Source organism: Elgaria multicarinata, chromosome 1, assembly GCF_023053635.1.
Source record: "Elgaria multicarinata webbii isolate HBS135686 ecotype San Diego chromosome 1, rElgMul1.1.pri, whole genome shotgun sequence".
NCBI classification, from domain to species: Eukaryota; Metazoa; Chordata; class Lepidosauria; order Squamata; family Anguidae; genus Elgaria; species Elgaria multicarinata.
This window is the reverse complement of record NC_086171.1, coordinates 189,622,049-189,649,071: the sequence shown is the minus strand read 5'-3', so window position 1 is coordinate 189,649,071 and position 27,023 is coordinate 189,622,049. Positions and strand designations below refer to the sequence as shown.

Sequence of the window (27,023 nt, the reverse complement as noted above, 5' to 3'; positions counted from 1 at the left end):
TCTAAATGGACGAGCAGAAGGTAAGACCATTAAGGGTACAATCCTATGCATGTTTAGACTAGGGTGACCATATGAAAAGGAGGACAGGGCTCCTATATCTTTAACAGTTGCATTGAAAAGGAAATTTCAGCAGGTGTGATTTGTATATATGGGGAACCTGGTGAAATTTCTTCTTCATCACAACAGTGAAAGCTACAGGTGCCCTGCCCTCTTTTAAATCTGGTTACTCTGGTATAGCTCCTGCAGCTTTCACTGTTGTGATGAAGAGGGAATTTCAGCAGGTTCTCCATATATACAAATGATACCTGCTAAAATTCCTTTTTCTATGCAACTGTTAAAGATACAGGAGCCCTGTCCTCCTTTTCATATGGTCACCCTATGTAAAACCAATTGGAAAGCCGAACTTGGTGGAGAGGGTTTTTTTTTCCTGGGTTGTGGGGGGGAATAGGTATATGTTCATCTCTCTTCAATGGTGCTAAAGTTTGCATTTCTTAACCAAGAACGTGAAGATTTTGACAATATTTTTTAGAGCTCTCTGTTCTCAGATAACCAAGTTGGAAAGCTACATCTTTTCAAGAAACAGGGCATTGTGTCAGGTTTTGAAGAAAGAAGCCCAGTCCATTTGCTGGTCCTGATGGACTTTTGCCAATGCTGGCAACCGATCCTGTTGAATCCAGTTTGTTTGTTTTTTAAAAGAGATTGTACATTTGTTCAGATTGTTAAAATTGAAAGTCTGTTTGTATGGGGGTGGGGGTGGGGAGAAGACTACCATCAAACTTTCTAGGATTGCATTACTTCTAAACATTAAACAAAAAACTCTACAGAACAGAAGGCTTAAGTTACTGAGGAAGTGAAAAAAAGACTGACCTGACAAGAGTTTATTTTCAAGATGAGGGGGGTGGGGAAGAGTTGGGCAGGAGGGCTGTATGTTGATATACAAGGGTGGTTTCGGCGCCTGTAATGTGGTTCTTAAAGATGGACCTGGAAGCCCCCTGCTCCAAATCCCACCAACAGCTAGCCTTAGGCACGCTACGCTCAGTGAGCTTCATTCCCACTCACCCACAGCAGCAAACATAGAGAGGGAATATATTGGGGGGTGGAGCATGTGCTGAGAGAGATTATATTTGGAGAGGAAGAAGACATGCACAAACTGCTATTAAGTTCCCTACTGTGCCTGCCAGCCTGCTATGTAGCTGTTAAAAGGTACAGATCAGGGCAGGCTCTACCATTACATGGAGTCATGTGCCTGCATCAGGCGGTAGAGTGGGAAAAAGTGGCAGATTTCACTGCTCTCCCTGTGGACCCACCACTTCTTCCTACCATGGCTGGGTTTGGATGACATGATAAGCAATGGGGGGAAACAACCCATGGAGACCCGTTGATTAAAATGTCATGTGGCGGGTTCCATTGCGTGTACCGTGCATTCTTTCCATTGGCCATAGAGTTCTCTGGTAGGAGCGGCCAAAGGTGCCCCAGCCGCTCTTGTACAGCCAGCAGAACTTGCAGTGCATGATAGAATAGGGCTGGGAGGGCTGAGGGAGGAGCACCAGCCACCCGGACGGACGACGGGACTTTCAGCCACACAACAGGGGGCAGGACATGTTGTGTGGGGAGCACCGGCAACATAACACATGGTGTGTTGCCGATTCCCCCTCCCATTTCCTAAAGTGTCATCTGAACTTCAGCTGCCGCCCGCCCAGCCTAACCGTCTGGCCAGCCACTCCTTCACTTGCTTGGCTGGCCTCTTGCTCTTGTCTGCCCAGTCACTCCTGTCTTGTGCCCCAGCTGCCCTTGAGGCTTCTATGAGCTATCTTGAGAGGCTGTCCCTCTTGCAGGAATTCACCGGAACTCTCACTATAGTAGGGACACAAGGCGGTGGGAGCAGCAGCCATGCTGGCAGGAGTGTTGGTGGCAGCACCCGGGAGTACGGGCAGTGGTGGCAGCCTGTGCAGCAGCAGTAGCAGCAGGCACAGGGGCAACAAGAACAACAGGGAGGTGTGGGGACGGCACTGCCACCTCACTTCCAGTGAGCAAGATACCTTGAGTTGGCCCTGGCACAAGATAGTACCACTCCAGGTTTTTGAGGGCCCTTTGGCATGTCACCCTCAATAGCTCCCCCTCTGCGAGTCGACCTTCTCGCCACCATTATCTCTAGCTGTTATTGCTCCTCGTCTTCCTCATCAATGCTACCACTTCTTCTCTGGCAAGGAGAAAGCTGGTGAGCAAGTAGGCAGTGGCATCTACTGGTCCTCCTTCAGGCTACCACGCAATACCTGGGCTAGAGTAAGAAGCAGCCAGGTGAACAAGCCAGTTGCAATGGTGAAGAGGTGGAGCAACTCCGGGGGGGGGCGGTGTCTTGTCAGTGGGAGCCCTCTGGGGCATGGGCCCCATGCCTACCCTTGACGTGGGCCCTGGGCACAGAGCACTGAGTCATAATGAAAAGGTAGCAAGCCTAGACTCTACAAACCTCTGCAAAGAAACTGCATCTTTTCCCCACACAGGTAAACACAAGGAGGAAGAATTTGGTGGAGAGATGACAAAAGGTGCCTCTCCCTTCGATCAGTCTTCTGCTTCAAATTGTAGCTTGATTTATTTTTATTCCTTCATTGTGTTTACAATCTACCCTTCCTCACAAAGCCGTGGCTGCACTGTATTTTTTTAAGGTGCCAAAGAAAAAGAGTGTCATTCCATCCTTAGGGCAATGGCAAGAGCAGCCAATCTCTCCTCCAAATATGCTAGGATTCTGCTATACAAGGCCAGGAGTGCTTCTTTAAGTCTGGGTGGGTAGTGGCTGCTTCTTATGAATTAAGCATCTGGGGTTTTAAGTCGGCAAGAGGTGGAAGCCAGCACATCCTTTTCACATGATACCAGCAGTGAATTAAGACTTCCACTGTAGGGAATAGGGAGGCTATTGATGGGCTGTATCACCTCCCACCTCTGCGGATAAGCTTTTTGAACTCTTGACGTCTCCACCCAGAGAAATGGGGAACCAAACAATCGATGCAGTGTTCAAAACTGGATCTGGTTCTCAAATGCCCTTTTCCCCAGACCAGTGGCTCCTGCTTTTTGTTAGCAAGACCAACTGAGCCTGCAGAAGACAAGGCCTTAAAATGGAGTCTAGGAGAAAGACAGGCAGAAAAGCTTCCCCAGCAGTGTAGAAATGGGGAATCTCTCTAGAGATAGGCAGCTTGGAGCGAAGACACAGCTGATATGGTAGATCTAGAGGAAGAATCTGACATCACCACAAATGCCAAAGCTTAAATATTAGCATTGTCTTTGTAGCCACAGAGGCATAATTCACTGTAAGGAATGTAGGAATCACCCCTTGAGAGCAAACAGGTTCTTGGCTACTCCAGAAATCTCGCCTCCCATCTTCAGCCACAAAACATAAGGGAAAAGCCCAGAAGTCTTTACAGATCATTTTCATGGGGGGGATCAAAGATTGATTGGTCATATTCTACAAATGGAGGTAAGGAATATATGAGATGCATGCAGAACAGTTTGCAGCAGGAACACAGGAAGCCGCTTTATACAGAATCAGACCTTTGATCCATCTAACCCAGTATTGTCGATACTGACCACCAGCAGCTGTCCAGGGTTTCAAGCAGGATTTTTTCCTAAGCCTATCTGGGCATGCTGGGGGTTGAACCTGGGACCATCTGCATGCAAAACATGTGCTCTGCCACTGAGCTATGGCCAGCAGGAAACAGCTGGAATACAGCTCCTAGCCCAAGAACCCTTACACCTTATCCACCTGACTAGATTTGCAGTTCACAAACAGGTCCTTTGTGGATTTTGACATGTCCCTCATCCTCACTGTCACAAGGAAAAGGAGGCTTTTCTCATGCCCATGATCCCAGCCATTTTGTCACTGTGCAGTCCTTAAATGTCTGGATCCAAACACTACAGCTTTCTTTCTTACAATAAAGTAAGCATAGGGCCCCCAATCTGCATTGGGGGGTTAACCCTTTGCCTCCTACTGTGGTCCCAATCTGGACTGCCCTCCCACACCTGTATTTTCATTGCCAAAAAGTGATCCATGTGAACTTCCCAAATTCTCCTAGTCCTTTGGGTTGCACCCCAAGGTCACCTCAGCCCTCCCCCAGTTTCCCCACTGCCATTCACAAAGCTTGCAAAGGTATCTGTCCATGCCTTCCTCCCTTCCTTTTCTGGGTGGCCAGGACCACTTCAAAGTGAAGCAGTGACCTCCAGTCACCCACCCTCTTTACTTCCGAAGAACGTCTCTGGGTCAATAGGTATTCAGGAGAATCAAGGTAGTGGGCAACTGGAAGTCAGTGTTTCACTTTGAAGCACTCCTGGCCACCCAAAAGTTTTGTTTTTTAATTAAACAGAAAATATCACAAGTTATCAGTAGGTGCAGTGGGAGGCACTTAAGTAGAGGCATCAGGGATTAAACTTGGGACCTTGCATGCATCTGTTCCACCAACAAACAACGATCCCTCCCTCTTAGTTGACTGAAAGCGCAGATTTGATTGCAACCACAAGAGATGCGCGTGCGCGCACACACACACACACACACACAGGTTCAGATATTCAAAAATATTTTATTGCCACAACTGCATAGCAGAGTCTTTTAGCCCTGATTTGTATTAAGTATGGACCAGCAGATGCATCAGTGTAAATAACTCATAGGACTTATGTCATACCATCCTTAGTGCACTAAAGTCCCATCTAGGTTCACAAAAAGAGGCAAGTGTCATGTGAGGTAGAACAAGAATTGGTGCCCTGGGTTGAATCCAGCTCTCCTGCCTTCATTAAATTCACAGCAATGCTGCCAATGGACAGTGGGGAAAATGTGCAGAAGTTCTCCAGAGTGTCTCAGAACACTCTGTTGCTTCTTTGCTAGCTATGTACTTTCTCGTGTTCCCTCCCAATGCTAATCCAAGGAATTAAAAAAATGCACATGAGGCCCAGGAAGGCTCTTGACTGTGTTCCCATACAAAAGATGGCCAGCTGTACAGAAGCATAAACTCCAATAGTCCAGGATGACAGCAACCACATAACTTAGGTTGTCTGAATCACTACACCGAGTACATGTTTGATCTCTCATTACACAGGTAACCAAGCAGCAGTCTAAAAGAAACCACAGCATCATAAAAGCAATGCATTCTGAGAGACACCTCACCAGGTAGATTCTTCGCTGGCATATCTTAAAATAAACCATGATAGCAATCCATAGGGAGGGTGGTTGTCTGTTACTACATCCAAGGCAGGGATAGAGTTCAGGATCCAGGAGAGGCTCGATAGCACTAGGGTCTATTTGAAATTCAGAAGTGCCATAAAAATAAAACAAAAAATAGCAGCTTCAGAAAGGAAATTGTTTATGATGACTACTTAACCTTGGATATTACTGCAACTAACAAAGCCAGGTCTGAGATAGCTGAAACCATTTGACAATGGTTTGAGATAGCTGAAAGCAGTTATGATAGTGGTATCATTTCTCCTGTCCCACTGTCATCTCTGGTCAAATGAGATTTCCTCATTTTTAAAAACACAGTGAAACTTGTGAATAGGGATGATAGTGAGGATAGTCCTCGCACAAGACTCTGATACCATATCCCCTTTAACCCTTTGGGGAAGGGGAGAAAACGCACACACCTACCCAGATTATCAAGACACTTACTGATTAAAGCCCTATTCAGGTGTTTCAATCCAGTTAGATCAAAAATTCAAGGAGGGAGAACATGCCAGTATTGTCCTTCTCCTTTGTCGCATTCGTCACCATCTACATGTGGACGGCAACTGCCAGAAGAGGAAAAAGCCCTTGATCCATGAGGAAATTCACACAAGCAAGGATGCTGAACTATCAGTGTTCTAGCTCTCATGAAGAACCTCCATTGGTAGAGGAGTCCCTTCTCTTCAAATGGTCACTCTCCACATGTAAAGGGTGACAAATGTGACTATGGAGAGGGGCAGGGCTACCACACTCTCCCTCTTCACACATTTGATCTAATCAGATTGAGAAAGCCTTATGTCATGAGTGAATCTCCATAGCAATCCTGATAGGAGTTGTCCATCAAAGCCAAAGAGGAATTCCTGAGCAATTTGTTAATATCACCCACCACAGACTGCTCTAAAATGTCTATTAGCAAACTTCTCCTGTTTCATCCTCCAAAGCACATGTTTTCTGACACCTATTAGGTAAGCCACCAGGCAAAAAGCAGCGGGGGGTGGGGGTTACTACCAGATTTATTAATATTCAACCATACCATCATCAAGCCTCTTGCCAATTTCAAGACTAGAGGACAAAATTCGGATGCCTAAGGACCTCATTTACAGGAAAAATGCACTCCGTCATAAGGCATAAACAAGTTTATCAAATCCTGGATCAAGTGACTTCCTTTTCCACGCTTTTCCTTGAAAATGAAAGAGAATGTCTAGAGGGAACTCTAGAGGCTCCTAGACACACAGGCTTTCTGAAAGCCCAAGTATTTCACATAGTGGGGGAAATGTTGTTGCAAGATGTCTTTGCCGCCTTGTTCATCACACCAGAGGACCAACAGTTCGCAATCCTTTGGGGATGATGCTGGTTCTGCACTGTCAGGCAAAGTCTTCAAAGTCAACTGAGGGCAGCGGAGGTCTCCAGTAACAGAACTGGCTGTACTCTGGGAAAACGAAGGAAATGCTCACATCCTCACCGATGGGTGGGAAAAGGAGCTCTACCATCTCGCCCAGCCGATTGTATCTAGAAGAAAGAAGACATGAAAGCTTCAAGAGGGCAAGTCTCCTTCCTTGCACCCGTATCCATTGCCCTGGAGCATGCATCTCCCTTGGATCTTACTAAGGTCCCAAACAGACGTAACTCTGAATGTGTGCCTAGCAGCAACGTTTTTTATCTATTTATTTTTACTTTAGTTTAGGTGCAGGGCTCCAGATCTGGATTGGGTCTCTAGCATGGGGAGCTTTTACGATCTGGCCCTCTGTACCTAAAGTACAGAGAGCTTCAGCTATTGGGTGGTATAAAAATGTAATAAATAAATAAAGTAAAAAAATAAAGTAAAAAAATAAAGTAAAAGAAGACATAGCTGCTAGACACACATGTAAAGTAATGTCTGTTTTGGCCCTAACTCAGTTAATGTGATTTTCCCCCACTGACCCTATACAGATGACAAAGTGTCATGCTACTGGTTGTGGAACAAAGCTTGCACAAGGGTGGGAGCAGACATTGTACCACCCTGGGGATGTCCCTAGAAATGGTGTCTCCATAGCAAGGTCTCTCATCCCCTCCTGTCACTTTTAGGAATGCTCACCCTATGATGCAGTGACATCATCTTATAGGCTTCCAGTCACCATGCACCAGTGCCAGCTCCAGGTTAGGCCAGACACCCTCACTAAGCCCCCTTCCTCAGAGAGGCTACTTTTTCACTGCCACTATCACCAGCTGCTGTTGCTTCTCATCTTCTTTCTCATCACTCGCTTGCTTGACAGGCAGAAAGCCAGTGAGCTAGTAGGCTGTGGCATCTACTGGTCCTTCTTCTTACTACCACCATCATCTGCCCAGAGTGAGAGGCAGGTGAACAGGAAGGTTGCCATGGTGAAGAGCAGGAGCAGCTCCAGGTGGGCCCTCAGCAGGTCCCCAACCATAACTAACTTTGGTGCTGGCCTTACCCTACTTACCATCGGTTGATGCTGGTGGAGGTGAGAACATTCAAAAGAAATTTGGGTATTTTAAAATAGCACTAGGTTCATATTCCCATGCAAACTTACGTGGACTTGTGGATTTTGATGTGCTCCTGAATCAGCTCCCCCTTGGGGTTCACAGTGAATATGCGGGATTCTGGCAGCTCCACTTCCTTGTAGGCATAGGCATCCTTCTCGAGAGACAAGCGAACAAGACAAAGGTCAGGACACTGCAGGGATTGCCTGAGAAAAAGGCTGTGCCCCCTTCATATGCATCCCATACATAGACGGCTCACACTCACATTTGTTCTGTTCCCAAAGGCAGCGTGGAAGGGCTGCCTGTTGCAGCCAAACAGATTCCGGATGTCTGTCAAACAGGCAATTTTGAATACCTCCGGCTTCTTCTCAATCACTTCCCTGTAACGTGGTGGACAGACATTGTATTAATGCCACAGCACTTGTCAGTGGAGGCTGGTGGCTCCAATTTCAGTGGGGCTGTGAATCCATTCTGGGTTTCAGTCAGAACCAGACAGAACTCTAAAGGAACTATCCAAGGTACTGAACCCAACTACAAAATAGTTCAGCACTCTGGATAGCTTCTTTAGAGTTATCTTTAGAGATAACTTTAGAGTTATCCAGTGGAGGCTGGTTCTGACTGAAACCAAGATTGGAGTCACAGCGTCACCAAAAACGGAACCACCGGCCTCCAGTGGTAGTGTTTGTGCTCTCCCATGTCTTTGGAAAAATAGGTAAGGATTTCATGAATCTGTATCAGGAGTGCAGAACTGCTGGCCTACAGGCCTAATTTAGCCCACCAAGCTGTCCAATCCAGCCTGTGGAGCTTCCCGGGATTCCGCCAAGAGGCGGAGCTTGACCCCAGGAAGAATCCTCTCCGGAAGGAATCCCTACTGCTCTCAGAAATCTAAGATAACGGCAGAGATGCATCATTAGGGATGTGGACTGTCTGATATTGGGGACAACCATGAGTATGGGGTTGGTGGAGAAATTGTCCACTACTGGGCTAGTCTCTCTATCTGCATATCTTTCACCAACCCCATCAGTTTCTGCCAAATAAGTGAAGAGCTGCTGTCGGTTATTATGGAAACATGCTGCACTTTGGGACACTTATTGTTAGAGCAGAACATTAATTAATTCAGGGCCACATGCTTTAAAGAACTTGCAACCCAATATTTAAAATAACAGCTTTTATACTTCTGAAATCCTCCCTTTCTCAAGCAGACATCCCTCATATTCCGCGTACTTGGTGCGAAATGAAAATACAAAAAATGGACTCCAACACATCTTGTGACCCAAACTTGCAGAACAAAACAGATCTTCCCTGCTACTGTTCCACCCTCCCCAAATATGTAACCTTGTGCTAAGTTAGTTTCCTGCCCTTCACAATACTGAAGAAGATGAAGCAGACAGAAAATTGGTGAAACCAACACTACAGAACCAAAAATAACCAACTTCCATGATTACGTGGGGGGAAAACGTACCTATGAAAGGCTGAAAAGAGGCTGCTAGGTGCCAGCAGGATGGGACCTTTTGGGAGCACCCATCCCTGGTCATTGACGCATTCCAGATATCCTTTGGTGATGTGTGCCATGCCAATGGCTCTTGCTGAACAGTAGAGAAACTTGTACCCATTCCTAGGAGGAAGGAGAACCAAAATAAGGAAAATTCTTTCTTAACATCCCCCACCCCACATCTTCACATCCATCCCTTACTATTAGCACTCTGAGGCTTTGTTCGACAACACAATAGTCAATTGTAAGTTAATAGTCTTTTGGCATGGTACTTTCAATCACCAATGTCAAGGCCACCATCCGAGCATAGAGAATTTGGGCCCATCATTGGCTTGCCATCCGAGGTTCACCTCAAGCCAATGTACAGCCCCAAACACATGGTAGACATCAGTAATGTGCTAAAAGCCACTAATATAGTAGTCCAGGAGTAGGGAACATGTTCTCACTCAGATGATGTTGTCATCCAGATGTTGTTGGACTACAACTCCCAGCAGCCCTAGCCAGCATAGCCAACGGTGAGGTATGATGGGAGTGGCAGTCCAACGACATCTAGAAGGCCACACATTCCCCACCCTTGCAGTAGTCTATACAAAGCTGTGCACCTAAGAGGCAAGAGAGTTTGGGCCAAGGAAAAACGTAATAGAGGACGCCGTCTTATACCAAATCAGAGCATTGCTCCAATATTGTCGACACTGACTGGCAGCAGCTCTCCAGGGTTTCAGGCAGGAGTTTTTCCTGCCCTACCTGGAGATGCCGCGGATCAAACCTGGGACCTTCTGCATGCAAGGCAGGTGCTCTGTCACTGAACTATGCCCCCCTCCCTTGAAGAGAATGCAAGCATCATTTGAGAAGCCACGGTGAAAAATAAATCACTTCTTAGGAGCTAAAATGTTGCCAAATGTAAAACATTAGTTAATTTAGACAGGTTTCTCTGCTCTAGGGAAAAGTGTAAAGACTAATTTTGTTAGCAGGAATAAAAAGGGGGAAACAGCAATAGTTGGCCTCTCAGCAAATCAAAGATTTCGACATGTTCAGCAGTTTTAACACACATCAGAATAAGAAGGGACACACTGCCCTCCAGTGATGACTTCAGTAATTTCAGGATATTGGGACCCATTAATTTGAAAGAGCCAACATGTGGATCCAACTAGGGGACTGTAGCAAGTTCCCCCACCCCGCAAATGCCCCAAACATCTCCAGTACCTACAGGTGGATTTTGTGGAACAGCTTAGTGATGCCTTGGTGGGTCCAGTCTTTTCCCAGGTGTGGCAAGATGTGACCTAGGGCATCAGACCTGATGAGAAGAGGAGGTATTAGAAACACACACACACACACACACACACACACTCTACAACTCAAAGATGAACTCCTTGCAGTGTATCTCAAGCCATAGGGTCAATCATATGGTGAACAATTTGGGAACATTTTATATTCACAAGCTGGATATGCACCAAAATGTTGCAGTAGACCCTCATTTTCTAACAGGAGTGTTTCTGTTCAGAGTTCAAGCAGCCCTGCCCTCTTCTAGGATAATACTGGGGTAATGTCTGCAAATTCTCTGGAGCATGCCAATGCTTCTTTCTCATTTCTCAGTGGCCCCATTATGACTCCAATGCTATCGGCACGGGGGCACCTACTTCAGTATTAGAGGGAGCAATGTCAAAAGGCACTCACCTGGTGATGGTCCCATCGATGTCAGAGATCACAACCTTGTCATACCAGTTCCACAGGTAAATAGTGGCTTCACAGCGACATGTGCCCTGGTACTGAGTGGTCACACTGAACACAACCTCATTGGGCCCATCTCTGAGATTCAGACTTTTCTAAAGCCAAGAGAGGATTTAAAAACAAACCAAAACCAAAAAAACCAACCTTAATTCATCATCTGACCCCTGCTGATATTATTTTGTTATTCAACAGTCACACAGTCAAATCTTGTGTTTACTCAGAAATGTAGCACAAAAGTCAATGGTCCTTATATCTGCATAAATGTGAATGCAATAATTAATGCATCCCTCCACCAGGCCCTGCACTTCCTGTGACCACGGACTCAAAATCTGGCTTTTCACTTTTAAGGAAGATTTATGCTAACTCACATTAAATAATGCAGAATACCGCGTTTGTGCAAGTGTGCGTTAATCCACATTAGCACTAATTAGCTAACATGCATTAGTACAACTAGAACAAAATTCTGATTTTTAAAAATCTGATTCTATCAATGAGCGGATGATAGAATGAAAGACGCCCGACAATCTATGAAACACAGATGGAACAGATTTAACAAAATCCGTATAGATCCCTACATTCCTCCCAGCTTGGTTTCAAGGGAAAGTGCATCCACTTGTGCTTTGCAAATCTCAGCATCACAATGGGACACCAATTAGTGACTGATGCCATCAGAAAATGCTTAGCCTACAGAATTTTATTTCTTCGTTGTGCCCTAAAAAAATCTCCCATCCAACTGCCAACCCAGCCCTGACCCTTCTTAGCTTCTAAAGATCAAAGACTGTGATCATTCAGAGAGTGCAACTCATAGCCACGCTATTTGGGCTATAACTGCAGGTGACCATCCAAGAAGATTTGCAGTGAGGTAAGTCTGATTGGAGACCCATCATCCTGAACAGAAAATTACATGATTTATCAGTTACATATACATAAGAAGGCAAGGCGGGGTGGATGTCCAAAACACATACAATTTGATCTGAAGAGAGTCTTAGGGATTTCTTGTAGGTAGGAAGAAATTTCTGTGTCAGGGCATCTGGTACAGGTCTGTCTCCTTGGCTTAAGGATACAGATTCATCACTGGAAGAAGCATCTTCTCTCCTACAGTACACAGGAGCAGCAGAAGAAACCAGAACAAAAATGGGGTTAGGACCAGGAGTACTGAACAAAACGCAAAGTGTGGAACAATACCCATACACTATTTGCGGGGAAAGTACATATTTATATTGTATTTTATTGTGTCATATTTTATGATTTAAATTGTGAACTGCTTTAAAGCTTTGACTGGGGGGTATAGAAATGTAATATTTTTTCATTTTAATTGTTTGTTTTGTTACACGGTTTTTGAGCGGAGAACTCCAGTGCAAAATAAGGAGAAGTGTGAACTTTGAAGGATAACCGAGTTTCATTTCATGTATTATTCTAAAGTGCAAATTCAGGTAGGTTCACATTTTAATAATTGAATTTCTCTCCCATCTTTAATTAAGGAGCCCCTTTGCTTCCTAAAAGTAATCTCTGAGTGCATTAGCAATTAATCTGGTAAACCAAGATTGTTCAGTTGTGTAAGATTCCAAGACATCTAAGGTTTTCTCACCATAATGTGAAGGAGGAGGAGGAGAAGGAGGAGGTAGTTGCTCTTAGATATGCTGAGCTCCACTCCATATCAATACATGATGACACCTTACCTCTGAAGAGAGGAGTCCCTCTTATGCTTGCCTCCAGTACTGGTTTTCTGGGCAGTGGCTTCATGCTAAGGACACAAGAGATTGGCAATGGCTAAGCTTCCTTAAATATCAAATCAAGCATTAAAATAAGGTCTCGGGCATATTACAGAGGACTGGATGCAAATACATCACCTACTACAGCCATACATCAGAGAGACGCCTTTTTTCAATTTAGCAGGTATTTAGAATATTTCTGATGCAGTCATATGGGCAATTGGCCTACAGGAGACTCACATGTCCTTATGAAAAAGAGCCTGAAGAAGAAGGGAGGTGGCCAATAGGGCTTCAGGACATGGACAGACAGAGAACTGATCAAGAATAGGCTAATCAGAGGATGTGGCTCTGAACAAGCTGTGAAAATGCCCAGCTGCCTTGGGGGTAAAGCTAGCATGCAGCATTCCAGTTTACATCTGCAACAACATTTCCTTTTGCTCCAACTCCTGAGCAAGGTGAAAGAATGCCACAAGTTGTGGGTTAATTTTGCATCTGGGAGGGGTCAACTACCAACTAGTTGTCACTGTTGAGCAAGATCGGCCTGTTATCTTCCTCGTTCAATGCATGCAGTGTGAAAATGCAGTCTGGTATGAAGAGGAAAGATCCTCTTAGGGATTGCTTAGAGTGCCTTCCGTTCTTACCTCAGCAGCCTTGCAGAAGAATTCAGACTTCTGAGGTCATATGAGAACAGCCAACACCACAGCTGCTTCTCACACCATCACCCCTCTTGGGATGAGGAGGCATGGGAATACATCACATTGCTTGCTCCTCCTAAAAGACCTTCAGCTTTGGACATTATTACAGCAGCAGAAACCAGCTGCAATGTCTCCCATGCCATGGAGATTGGAGATAAATATTAGATTGTACTTCAAGGGGAAACATTTGACTATTACCCATTTTCTCATCTGTGTTGACTACTCCAAGTGGAAGCCCAGCACAGCTACAACATTTTGGTCTGGGCTTTTGTATGCAAGACCAGGGAGCAGCCTTTCCCAGTCCAATGGCCTCCAGATGATTTGGATTTCAGCTCCTATCAGCCCCAGACAGCATTACCAATGGTCAGGGATTATAAGAGTTGTAGATCAAAACACCTGGGAGACACCAAGCTGGGGAAGGCTGCTACAAAGAGATGTTTCCTTCCTACACAATTCCTCCATAGATGAAATTGGCAAGTCTTCATGTAAACACAACATACGTGTACCTCCTCATTCGAAAGTTCTCTTCGCCGCCAAGAAAACCACCACCTGCCACCCTTCTTGGGCATTTTCTCCTTCATTAGCTTGTCAATAGTACTCTGAAAACATGGAAGAGAGACAGAAGCTCAGTGGTGTATTATGGTGTATTATGTTCAAACCCAAAGAAGCTCACCCTTGTACCATGACAGGACAGGAACCTCTTTCCACCTTAGTTAAGAGCAGAAAATATGTGAGTCATAGAAATGGAGCATATACCCTAATGTTCAGGAATGTGCAATAGCAAATGCTTAAAGAGGAAACAATCCAACCACATTGTTCAACTATGGAATTCATTTCCACAAGATGTAGTGATGCCACCACCACCTGGATGGCTTTAAAAGGGGATTGGACAAATTCCTGGAGCAGAAGGCTTTCAATGGCTAATAGACCTGGCAGCTATGTTCTACCTCCAGTATCTGAGGCAGTATGCCTATATACAGCAGTTGCTGAGGAACATTGGTGGGAGGGTGCTGGGGTGCTCATGTCCCGCTCGTGGGTTTCCCGTGGACAGCTGGTTGGCCACTATGTGAACAGAAGGCAGGACTAGATGGACCCCTGGTATGACCCAGGATGTGTCTTCTTATATTCTTGTGCTTTCAGGACCCAGGGGAGCGGACTCCCTGTTTACTTAGTCCAGAGCAATTGTTGGTCCACACCACAACTTGCAACCATCACAGGAATGAGACATCATACAATAGTGTGACCTTGCTGAGACTGGTCCAGCTGTGTGGGAAAACCCAGCAGGTCATGTATGAGTAGGTTAGCTGAGGTCTGCAGGTGCATTTGGAGCCTCCAGAAAGAGCAGCAGGCCCACCAGTACTGGCACTGAAATCATTTTGCTGTGGAGCATGTGTTCCGTAGAGAGACAGGACATGCCAAAGTTAGGCATGCAGGGCTAACTGATGGAGAACATCTTCTGGCTAAAGGAGTTCTGCTCATGTAATAGTTAGTAGCAGGGGGCATTTCTCAAACAAAGAATTAAGGCCTAAATGCATCATCTTATCTCCAAAACATCTTTAGATGTGCAACCCACAACATGACATGGAGTCAAAAATCACAGATTTACCGAAAAGAAATTAAAGAAAACTACAAAAACAAACAGTCTACTTGCATACAGAAAAGTTATCACAGGGAAGGACCACACAAGACATGCTCTAGCACCAGGTGGGCAACTTGGAAATTATAGCTTGGAAAAGAAGATAGTGATGGCTGGCAACTAGAAAGGCTTGCTAGCCAACTTAGGGTGAGCACAAGAGTAACAGGCCAAGTCCCTTGCCATAGTCTGAGCACTTGTAGTGGGCTAAAGTTGATAGCCCTATTCCAGAGGTGAGAAAATTGAGGCCTTCCAGACGTTACAGGAAGCCAGATTCTGGCTGGACATCAGGAAAAACTTCCTGACTGTTAGAGCAGTATGACAATGGAACCAATTACTTAGGGAGGTCATGGGCTCTCCCACACTAGAGGCCTTCAAGAGGCAGCTGGACAACCATTTGTAAGGGATGCTTTGAGATGGATTCCTGCATTGAGGAATCTTTGTAGGCCCCTTCCAACTCTACTATTCTATGATTCTATGTTTTGGCCTACAAATCCCATCAGACCTAACCACTGTAGCCAATGATGAGGAATCATGATAGTTCTGGGTCAAAATATCCAGAAGGTCACAAGTTCCTCACCCCTGTTCTAGCATATGGCTACTAGCTTGGCAGTGATCTGGGAGGCAGGAGAAAAGACAGAGATTTTACGAAATGAAATTAATAGATTTTTATTTGGGGCAGCTCCCAGAATGCTGTGACACTTAAATTCAGTTTGTGGTGTAGTGGCTAGAGAGTTGGACTGGGAGTCAGGAGATCCAGGTTCTAGTCCCCACTCTGCCCTGAAGCTCAATGGGTGACATTGGGCCAGTCACAGACTCTCAGCCCAGCCTACCTCACAGGGTTGTTTTTGTGAGGATAAAATGGAGAGGAGGATTGTGTACACTGCCTTCAGTTCCTTGGAGGAAAAAAGGCGGGATGTAAACATAAATATAATAAATAAAGGGGCTAACAATAAGGTAGGGTTAGTTAAGGGCAAGACCAGCGAATACATCTTGAATAATTATTAATTAATTAATAATTAATAATTATAATAATTTAATAATAAAGTTTGCTGCTTGATTCATTCCATTCCACTGAATGTTTTGTTCATATGAAAGCATTCAATTGCCATCCTGTTATGTTAATGAGAAGCAATCAACTCCCAGCAAAGCATTATCAAAAGAAGAATATTAAATGTAGCAGTAAGCCAAACATCAAGAATGTGGTAATATACATATAAACAGGGGCCATGAGATTCGCAAGGCCAAGCATTAATCTACAAAACAATGCCATGATTATTAAGTGCCAAAGTTTGCTTACACATCAGAAAGGACAAAATGACGAAATGAGGGCAGGGATATGAGTAACAGTGCATTCCTTAATCATTTCTAATGAGATCTATGGACATGAAGTTGAACTTGTTTTTCTGCCTCTCTTTGCAGATTATTTGAAATGGGTCACCTTGCTTGGTTAGCGTATCTAAAAATCACAGCCAGCAGAATCAATGGCATCCTATACTTAATGAAAAGGGACACTCTGATCTTGAGAATAATGTTCATTAAAATTACACAGTTGCTTGCTCCATCAACTCTGGATACATGTTAATAGACAACAGATCCTAGTATTTGTAACTGTGTCTTATGCTATTCAATCCTGTTCTTTTAAAATCACTCTGATTTAGCCTAAATGGCATAATGTATCTTATGGCTCCTTCTATAACAGGGCCAGGCAAGACACGGTCCATGGGTTGCATGCAGTGCTCTATGGCCATTTCTGCAGCCCACCACATGTCCCCCCTTCTTCCACTGCCAAAGGACTTGCCCTGGAGAATTGAGTTCTGGAACCCAATGCTGCAGAGAATGAATGTGCATGAGGAATCATCCCCATGTACCCTCATTCCCTAGAGAGCAGCATCACTGGAATGTGGGAAGGCTTTAACCTCATAGATATTCCAGCAGCAATATTACTCAATAAGCCTCCACTCCACCCTGATGATCTCCTTTAGGATGGTGTGTGTGTGTGTGTGCGTGTGTGTGTGATGCGCATGTATGTCTGCATGATGTACACATAGAGATGTGAACATACGCATGAATGGATTTGCAAACCCCGGCCACCCACCCAACAGCCAATGCAGCCCTTCACTTGAGGAAAGTTGCCCACCCCTGTTCTATAATATATTTAAATATATGTAATTATGGCATCATTTGCTCAGCTCTGCTGAACCAGTATAGCAACTTGTTTATTTACATATCAACAAGTATAATATGATAATCAAGTTTGGGTTGTGCAAACATCCTAGAATAACACCATTTCCAGTTCTTAAACCAGATATTTGAGCTGGCAGCATATCCATCAAGTAGACAGATATCACCATCGGGAGCCAATTTTTGTCAATATTTAAAATCTTTCAGTTATCCTTCATCTCAGGTTTGTTAGGCACATCATATTCTGGAAACCAGAGAGCAATGAACAGAAGACTTCTAATGCTCACAGAAGTAGCCTACATATGTGACAGCATCCAATGGCAGTAAGAGCGACTGAAGATTTGGATGGAAGTAGACTTGACTGGTTCCTTAACAGCGCATTACAAGAGCCTGAGCCAAAAGTTTTTCAGGGACTTGGTGCCAACTTGTTGACTGGGACAACGGTTGGAGTGTTTCTTGCAGATGAAGTTTATGTAAGAGCCTTCTTTGAATTTTGAGGCCTCGGAGTTCAAATAAGAAATGAAACAGAGTGAAAGAACAAAAAAAAATTGCTTTAACTCACCTTGGGAAGATTCTTTTGGAAAGCTTGTAGGGAGAGGAGCATAGGAGCTGCCACTGCCCAATTGTAATATCTGCAAGCAAAGAGGGGGGAGAGAAATATTATTCTATATGGAGCCTCACTCACCTGGTAGCAAAGCACCAGGTGTAGAAGGGCCATCAAGGCCACCAAAGGGAAGGATACAGTACTGTGAATATATTCTTACAGATATACACATACAAATAGACATGATTATCTTGGGGCAGGGAGGGGTCCAAAATCCACAACAAATAGAAAGCTGAAATTTGGCACATATAAAAATGTCTCAGATGTCCTTGTTACTAGAAAAGAAAAATCTACCCTATAATAGCAGCCAGCTTTGCAGCAAAGAGCAAGCTATGACAAGCCACACCATATTTTAATGTTGTCAGTGTTGCTGAACTGAACATACAATGAAGGGATGTGGACTTCAGCTCTTCATGCACTTCAGCCATCTTTCGATTGGACAGGGGGCATTAATGCAACCAGATTTACATACACACACACACACACACACAAAGAGAGGAATGCAATTTCCACCTTCATATACCAATCTTTGGTAGGATGCAGAGAAAGGCAGATTTTAAGAACCACCAAGGATATCTAACAGAATACAAACCAAATTTACTCATGCATATATGAGCATTAGCGTACATAAAGCCGGGATGGGGTATACAAATACCTCCATGCACAAGATGACCTTTCTACTCACTTCTTGTGTATCTGTATCACCAAATTTGGATCCTCTAGAATTGCTGGGTTCTCTGCAAACTCTTGGTATGAAACTATATGCTTCGTAAACTTCTCAGCTAGAAATGGAAGAGAAATAAAAATACATGCCAGTTCACCAGCAACCCCCAACCACCTTACATGAATGTGGTGGTGGCTACCAACCAGTGGACCACAATAAACAAGGTGCTACTTCACTTTACCACATGAAATCCCACCACTGTCCTGCTTTAGATTCTAATATGCTACATACTTTTATGGGTGTTATATTAGTTTAACCATCAGATTTCCCCCAAAATCCTAGGGAGAGGATCAAAAATTATGCTAGAGATTTCTAGTTCCCCTCACAGATCCACAGTTCCCTGGAGAGAGGGACTATTAAACTAACTTAGATATGTAGCATAGATATTCTGAAAGACCCCTTAGTAGGCTTCTCTTTCACACAGGGACATTTCCATTTTGGGATTCATATCTTGGTAAGATCCAACCTGTAAAAACATTAGAGCCATGCTAGATCAGAACAAGGGTCCATCTAGTCCAGCACTCTGTTCACACAGTGGCCAACCAGCTGTTGACCAGGGACCCACAAGCAGGACATGGTGCAACAGCACCACCCACCCACCCATGTTCCCCAGCAACTGGTGCATATAGGCTTACTGCATCTGATACTGGAGGTAGCACATAGCCATCAGGACTAGTAGCCATTGGAATTTACCCAACCCTCCATCAATCAGCTGTAGAAAACCAACAGTTGACCTGTCCTCCTCCTTCACTTTTCTAGTAGCTTGAAGCAGCTTTTTAAGTCTCATTTAGCTCCTGCATGGCTGTGCCACTCCATATCTCCTGCAATTATGTTCCTCCTCCAAATTACAGTAATGTCAATGCAGGGCAGGAATGGGCAACTTCTGGCACTCCATATGTTTTGGCCTACAATTCCCATCAGCCCTCACCATTGCCAATGCTGATTAGGTCTGATGGGAGTTGTAGACATCTGGAGTATGGGCTTTCAGCTTTCGTCCACTACAAGTGCAAGAGACCTGGCCTCTTCATCCTGTATTCTGCCCTACATTGGCTAGCAAGGCTTTATAATTATAAAGATAATATTGGGGCACAACTAGAGAGACACCCATTATTGACTCTCCTGTGGCATTTTTAGAAGAGCAAATGTAGTTATGGGGATTGGGTCTGGGTTGGGGTCACAACTCTGGGTGTGCAGAGAAATGACCCCTTTTATACATGCATAGTCCTTCTAAACTGAATCACCCACTGTGGGGCAAACATCTGGAGAGTGCCGTACCAGAGAAGATTGATATATAGTTTGCTCCATGGGGCAAACAGCAGCCATGGGTGGAGTCATTTGGAACAGAAAGTGACATAGCGGAAGGATTAAATTCTTGCTTTCTTCCAGCACCATGGCCCTAATCTGAATAAGGGCTAGGATGGCTGTTAATACACTGCCAAAAAAAAAAGAGAGGGTATGCATCATGATAAAGAAGAAGAAAAATGACACTTATTTGCATCAAATATGCATAGATACATGCATAGATACAAACTTAGAAATGATTTGCATAAGTTAAATAGAAACACAGCACATCCCACTATAAAATGGAAGACTGTGACCTGGTGACCTGCGGCCCTTACTCAGTCTGCTGTCTGCTGCTGAGGGACAACTTCAAGGCCCAGCTCTGACTTCTGATGTTTTTTTATCTTGAAGTCAGGCTAAGGCTATACAGACATTCAAACAGAAGATGTCTTCAAAATAGAGGGCAGTCCTCTGGCAGCCCTTCAAATAGAGGACTGTCCTCTTTTTTTTTTAAAGGACCAATGGCCACCCTAATACCCCTTTTATTAGTGTACTGAACAGATTACCCATCTTGTTACTGGACTCTGGGACTCCCTCCAACACTAACAAACATCTTTTTTATTCCAGTTTAGCCTGTTGGCACTGCAGAATGCCAACGCACACACACACACACGTTCACACACACACACACACACACCTTTGCTAGATCTATCCCAAAGCATAGCTTCTTCCCTCTCCTTCAGACATACCATGAGATAATTCCCCATCATCCCCAAGACCTCCACAGACAGACAGCAGGATGTGGGGCATCGAGTTGTGTGCTGTAGTCTCCAACAGTTCATCAACAGTAGTATTACCCAGCACACGGGCACAAGAGAAGCTGCCAGGATCGGTTTGCGTTTGGCCGCTCAGCTCAGCATCACTGACAACAACAGGAGGGGAAAAAATAAAAGAACAAAAGCATCGATACCACGCCAGCCGTCAAATTATTGCCTTAAATGCTTGAATAAAGGTGAGAAAGAGGAAGAAGGCAGACACATTTTGTGTGTGTTGCAATGGAGAATTCTCCCTTATTCTAATTTCTAGCTGGCTTTGGTGTTCCGCCTCAGGAGATGGTTAGCTCTCCTTCACTGGAGGTTTAAACATGGATGGCCATTGGTCACAGATCCTGCAGTTGCCTTCCGCCTTGTAGATTCAGGAGCTGGACTAGATGGACTCCATGGTGTCCCCTTCCAACTTTAAAATACTATGATTCTAGTTTTAACTATAATTTCTCCAAACAAACCACGTTCATTAACCATACCTTTTGGGGAAATACAGTGCTAACTGCTCCGCATCCAGGTTTGAGAGATCCTCTAAATAAATATCAGTAGGTCCCAGATGAGGGTTTTTCTTCATGGAACCTCAAAGAGATCCAAAAAGTATTTTAATAATGAAGCCTTGCTCCACATCCATTTCTACAATCATTCGTTCTAATAATGGGGGAGCCAAAAAAATAAATGTCTATTTTCTACATACATACAGAAATGTACACATTTGTAAATTAAAGGACTTTAAATAAAGTATTCTAGGATCTATGGAATACTGAGGGCATAGTAATATTTGATGCCTTCTTTTCTGTGCAGGTGGTGTACAGACCCCTTGCACAGTGGCCTCAGATCCCAGTTATGTCAGAATCCATGATTTCATCATTTTTTAATAGAGGCAGTTCCCTAGAGGTCATGGGGAGAAGAAAAATGAATACCCTGAAGTTAAAAAAGAAGCAGAACATTCATTTCTACACTATTCTCCACCACCACCTACACAAGGGAAGGGCAATTTCAAGAGGTCTCTGGGCCATTCCCCCCCCCAACCCCTCCCCAAATGCCAAAAATAAGTGTCTGGAGTGGCATCCAAGGGGTTTAAATTAGCTTGTTTTCAAACAAATTTTGATCTCTTTGGTACTCCATGGTAGCTACAGAATACTAAAAGGATCAAAAAGGGTGCAAATGGCTGCTCTGGATACCATTTTTTATTTATTTATTTATTTTACATAAGAAGAAAAGCCATGCTGGATCGGACCAAGGGTTCATCTAGTCCAGCACTCTGTTCCCACAGTGGCCAACCAGCTGTGGACCAGGAACCCACAAGCAGGACATGGTGCAACAGCACTCTCCCACCCATGTTCACCATGGTGTATATTGGCTTACTGGGGCAGTGCAGGGGCTGCAATGGGGAGAAACACACACACACCCCATGCACCCTGCACATGGCCCACGCCTGACCAATAAAGCGCAAACAGAGTCAGGGGAGTGAGCTAGCCATGAATCTGAGGCCTTTACTATGGGGGCGGGGGGTTACAGAAGGGAGGGAAAGATAAAAGGTTTCCTCTGTGAGACCAAAACAGAGCTACAAGGCTTCTGTTCCAGGTGTTGGAGCCTGAAGCAGGTGCACTCCTCTCAGGGGTTGTTATTCCAATCCCCCACCTGTATACTACATTCTAATAGCTCTCATCCTCTGCTCACCCCTTCTCTTCTCTGGGTTGATGCAGGGCTCTGTGTTTGCCGAACTAGCATCCCCCAAAGATGCCACTTCCAAATCCAAATCCTGATTCTCTTCCATCATCTCCATGGTGGGCCTTGTTCCTTCATTCTTTGGAGCTGTTGCTATGCCTTGTACATCTCCTGCAAGTCCAGGGGTGGCCTTTAGATCACCGCCAATCACCTGAATGGAAGGACAGGGCTCTTCACCCCTTGGAAGGCCACTCCCAGTAGAAAAGACAGGGATCGGCCTAACGACAGGAGTGAATGGAGAACCCGATGCATCATCAGAGTCCACCATGCCCAAGTCACTTTCTGCTGGGATGGCCGCAAAGTGAGTTGTCTTTCCCACAGGCACAGTGGTTGTAGTGGTTGGGGTGATGGCTGCTGTTGTGGAGATAACACTCCTGGTGGGCTTTGTGGCTTCTGCTCGGTCCAATTTGCTCACCTTAAAGAAGGGAAAGGGATGAATTGAGATAGTGAAGCAACACAAAAAGAGGCAAAACAAAATGGACCACGGAGGCCAGTTACATATTTGACGAATTATTCCAATGGCTCCCACAAGGTCTTATAAAGAACAAGAAAAAGCAAAATAAAGATAAGAGTGGCAAATAAGAACAGCCAACCAATGTGAAAGAGCACACAACTGCTATAATTAAACCACTGAGCTCTGATACACAAACAAACATCATATATGCATTATATTACAAAGTTTATACATATGTATTATCGATGCCTAAAGGCTAATGAGCAATAAACCTCACCATAAGATCCAACAACTAAAATGTTCACGTGTGATACAGAATGAAAAGCATTAGGTTCTAAATTCCTGAATAGGTAAGTGTAATTTTTTAAATAAATAACACATTGACATAGAAAGCAACACTATGAGCATCATCACATGGGGGGAAATCACATTTCCTTACCTTCACTTCTCTGCCCCCGCTTTTGTCCTTCATTACTTCCTATTTCTGCCCAGAGGGGAAAGAGGAAGTAAACAAAGATCACATGACCCATCCAGGGGGCATTTTTATCGCACCACTTTTCCTGTACACAGGAGATTGGGGCACATTCCATTTTTGAAAAAGTCGGATTAAAAAGGGTCTATTTTGTGATGGAAAACCAAGCGGGGAGGTGGATGACATCATCTAAAGGACACGCACATATCCGTAAGTGGGCAGTAGTGAGCGTGCAATAAAACGCTCATCTGATTAACCTCTATGGGAATCTGGTAAAATTCCATTTCGATGAACTTCATCAAGTGCTGCCACGTAATAAACAAGGTTCTTCCAGTTCTTTCCCAGGAAAGGACCATTAAGTGCCTAAAAGACCAGGTCTTCTAAAAATGCCTTCACAAAAATTTCTTCATTCTCTCCAATAACTTAAAACCTGAAGATAACTAACTAAAGTCAGCTAGCTACTGTTCAACATTGGCAGGTACCAATCACCATTAGTGACATTCCAAAATTGCCTACTGCTACTGGAACCCAATGGATATCAAAACATTGGAAGAACAATAGAGAAGAAATGAGGGAATCCATTCATTTCTAACAACCACCAGAGACAAGTGACTCCTGAAGAATAACCACATCTGGTTTGAAAACAAAAAAAATTCCTCCCCTTCCCTGCCTAAGGGGCACCCTTTTGCTTAAATCACTTTTCATAAATCACTTTGCAATGCAACTCATTTGAATTACAAAGTTTACCTGTTGCAAACAATCCACTATAGAACACACATTGTCATGAACAGTGCATACACAAGGCAGGGGCTCAAACTCTACACGATGGGTGCATTCGCACGTCACGCTAAACCACCCTAAGAAGAAGCCATGTTGGGTGGGTGCCTTTGTCCCTCCTTACTCCTGACAGATGATTTCCCATGGTTTGTTTCTTCCTCAGTCCCTCCCAGTCCTCCAGGCTGCTGCCAGCACAGATCCCAGGGGCCTTTGTGCCAGAAATCCTTGTCCCCTACATCATCTGCCATTCTGCAACTGGTTGCTGGCTGAAGAGGGGAAATCATCAGAGCCCTCCCCGCAAACATAAGATCGCAAAAAGGAAATAACTTTCCAAGCCTGTATGAATGCGGGACTGCATTTGCAAGAACTTTTGGGGTGTGAGTGTGTGTTGCGCTCTTGTGCAGGAGCAAAATACCAATCGCCCACTATTTAGCCAAGCATATTCCCCTCTTGTCAATGTCCTCTACTTTGGCATTTCCCTTATATTGAAGTAAGAACACCTAAAGTGCCTTCTCTCCTGCAGCCACCAACTGCTTTTGGCTCCACCACCTGCAATTGTGTTTCCTCCTTCCCTCTACTGGGCTCCCTCCACTGGTCTACTTCTTTTTTATTATTATTGTGATAACAAATAGCTGATAGAAGGTAGGAAGGGAATTCCAGCACTAATGTTATGGATAATCAGTGGGTATTACCTATAGTTGAATTCCATAGATTGTGGGAGAGCCTTATTTATCATCCTGAAATATATTCAGATCTAATGACCAGAAATTTATTTTTCTCTGAATGGAATGTTGGTAGCAATTTAAAGAGTCATCAGAACAGGACGGGGGGGGGGGGGTCGCATTTCCTTACCGTCTCCTTTGCCTCCTGCTCCTGTCCCACAATAGGGACGAACAGCTTCCTCTTTCTTCTCATGGGGAAGAAAGAGGAAGCAAGCAACGACCACATGGCCCATTCAGTGGGCATTTTATCATGCTGCTTCGCCTGCACAAAGCAGGAAATGGCAACAAGTTTCATCACAGCCAAAAGAATCAGATTTTCCAGGTCTGTGATGGAAAAACAAGCAGAAGGAGCAGGAGGCACGCGGGAGGTGGATGGCGTCGTGAAATAGACCTGCAAAAATCCATGAGTGGCCAATAATGAGCATGCGATAAAACACTCGTCTGATGACGCTCTTGGTACCATGGAATAGAGTTGCCCTATGGCATGGTCCTCCAGGAACTAGAAACAAGTAGCTGAAAGCAGGTGGATGGGTGCATTGGGTACATCCATCCTGTAGAGCACACACAGCTCCTCTCCAACTATACTCACCTCAGGCAGCCTTCCCCACGACCACTGCAGGTGGGATTCAGAGCCAAGTGGTAGTTCGGGATTTCGCATCTCCAATTCAGAGTCACTTTTTGGGGCTGAAGGACAGTTTGGAGAAAGGCTGGAAAAGGGAGATAAAGCCATAACCTTTCACAAATTATAGTAGAGAAGACTATTGGCAGAAGGTCAGCCGAACCAAGAAGTCTTTCTTGCATCCTCCACTGCTAATCTTTACCTCTGCAGGGGAGCCAGCTCTCCATCAGAATAAGGATAGGGTTCTTTAGGTGGCAGAGTCCCAGTTTCTTCACTCTGAACATCAATGAATGAGTAATACATTGTATTGCTGGTAAAAAAAAAGAAGAAGTTAAATAATAATCAAAAAATGCAAAGGCATATTAATAGTATAGGGGCTTTACTCAAAAGAAGTCTTGATCAATACAGAAATGTGCCTGTTTAAACAGTTGTATAGAAAGACTTGGAATGGATATAGATATCATGTTTACCTTCTCATACTAGAACCCTATACGGCAGAAATGTATCATGCCAGTATTAGCAAGTTCAAGCAGCTTTTGCATCGCTGCTATTCAGTTAATAGAACCCTCCCCAGTCTGGTGATCTCCAAGTGTGTGGGATTGCAACTCCTATCATTGACATTGGCTGGGAATAATGGAAGTTGCAGTCCAACACATCTGAGCAAGTTGGGGAACTATGGGTTAACACACACACACATTTCAGGCACGAACCTGTTGTTGCTGCGTCATCATCTAAAATGGCAGAGGAGGAGCTCAGCTCCCAAAACAAGCTGAGATAAGCATTTTCTTGCTGTGTTGTACTAGTCTGGATTTTACTCTGGATCTTCCAGTTGGGTTTTGTGTCAAATTACTAATTAAGCACTGAAGTGCCTCTGATAGTAGCATGTACTGGGAGCAGCAGAAACTATACACGTTTTATTTTTCAGCTTTAATGAATTAACTGATTGAGCATCTAAGATTCCTTTAATTAGATCACAGCCAGCACTGTGAGCCTACCTTCACAGTTCATCTGTCAGATGAAAATACCAGGTGATTTAAGCCTGCAAGCTTTATCATTCATTAAATTTTTCGATTTATACCCTGCCCTTCAAAAGGTTCCCAGGGTGGCTTTAAAGTGACATTAAACACATTTTTTTAAACAACAACAACGGCATTAGAACACTACACTTTAAAACAGGGGTGGGCAACAGATGCCCCACGAGCCACCCGTGTCCCCCCTCCAGCTGTCATTTTTGCAGCTCTCTTCCTCTGAAGATGAATTTGCCACAGCAGCAGCAAAGAAAGTGGTGATTTTGCAAGGAAAGGAGGCAGGACTTGCATACCTTTTTCCTTGCAAAAATCAGTGCTTTCTTTGTTTCTGCTGCAACACATTTGGCAGCAATTTGCAGTGGGGCCAGGGAGTAACTCCCGATGGCTGATGGGGGAGCAATTCAGCTTCCCCTCAGGATGCTGCCCACCCGCTTTAGAAGAACAGCAGAAAAGCAGTCAGCAGAAACAAGCACAATGAAGCATAAAAGTGATCAGAGATAAAGCAGGTCAAATTAAAAGGCCTGGGAACGTAAACATGTCTTTGTCTGTTGCCAGAATGACATCAAAGCAGGTACCCAGCCAGCCTCCCCAGGAAGAATATTCCACAATCAAGGGCTCTTTTCCAAGTAGACACTTGCTACACCTCAGACGGAAGGAGCACCCAAAGA

General features: G+C 44.4%; 1 protein-coding gene across 2 annotated transcripts in view; it reads right to left on the bottom strand.

Annotated features, from left to right (window-relative positions):
* Nucleotides 1–4,545: 4,545 nt before the first annotated feature.
* The window catches only part of LPIN3 (lipin 3), a 55,907-nt gene continuing 33,429 nt past the window's right edge, over nucleotides 4,546–27,023 (bottom strand). For both annotated transcript variants that reach the window (XM_063145555.1, XM_063145556.1), the window contains 16 exons: nucleotides 25,530–25,637; nucleotides 25,298–25,415; nucleotides 22,236–22,698; nucleotides 21,035–21,134; nucleotides 20,481–20,653; nucleotides 18,412–18,508; nucleotides 17,685–17,754; nucleotides 13,812–13,904; nucleotides 12,578–12,642; nucleotides 11,864–11,993; nucleotides 10,845–10,993; nucleotides 10,378–10,464; nucleotides 9,141–9,293; nucleotides 7,944–8,058; nucleotides 7,729–7,832; nucleotides 4,546–6,706 (listed from right to left, as the gene is read on the bottom strand). In XM_063145555.1, coding sequence (XP_063001625.1) covers nucleotides 6,562–6,706; nucleotides 7,729–7,832; nucleotides 7,944–8,058; nucleotides 9,141–9,293; nucleotides 10,378–10,464; nucleotides 10,845–10,993; nucleotides 11,864–11,993; nucleotides 12,578–12,642; nucleotides 13,812–13,904; nucleotides 17,685–17,754; nucleotides 18,412–18,508; nucleotides 20,481–20,653; nucleotides 21,035–21,134; nucleotides 22,236–22,698; nucleotides 25,298–25,415; nucleotides 25,530–25,637 — 2,170 coding nt within the window. In that variant the 3' untranslated portion in view covers nucleotides 4,546–6,561. The remainder of the gene's footprint in view (nucleotides 6,707–7,728; nucleotides 7,833–7,943; nucleotides 8,059–9,140; nucleotides 9,294–10,377; nucleotides 10,465–10,844; nucleotides 10,994–11,863; nucleotides 11,994–12,577; nucleotides 12,643–13,811; nucleotides 13,905–17,684; nucleotides 17,755–18,411; nucleotides 18,509–20,480; nucleotides 20,654–21,034; nucleotides 21,135–22,235; nucleotides 22,699–25,297; nucleotides 25,416–25,529; nucleotides 25,638–27,023) is intronic.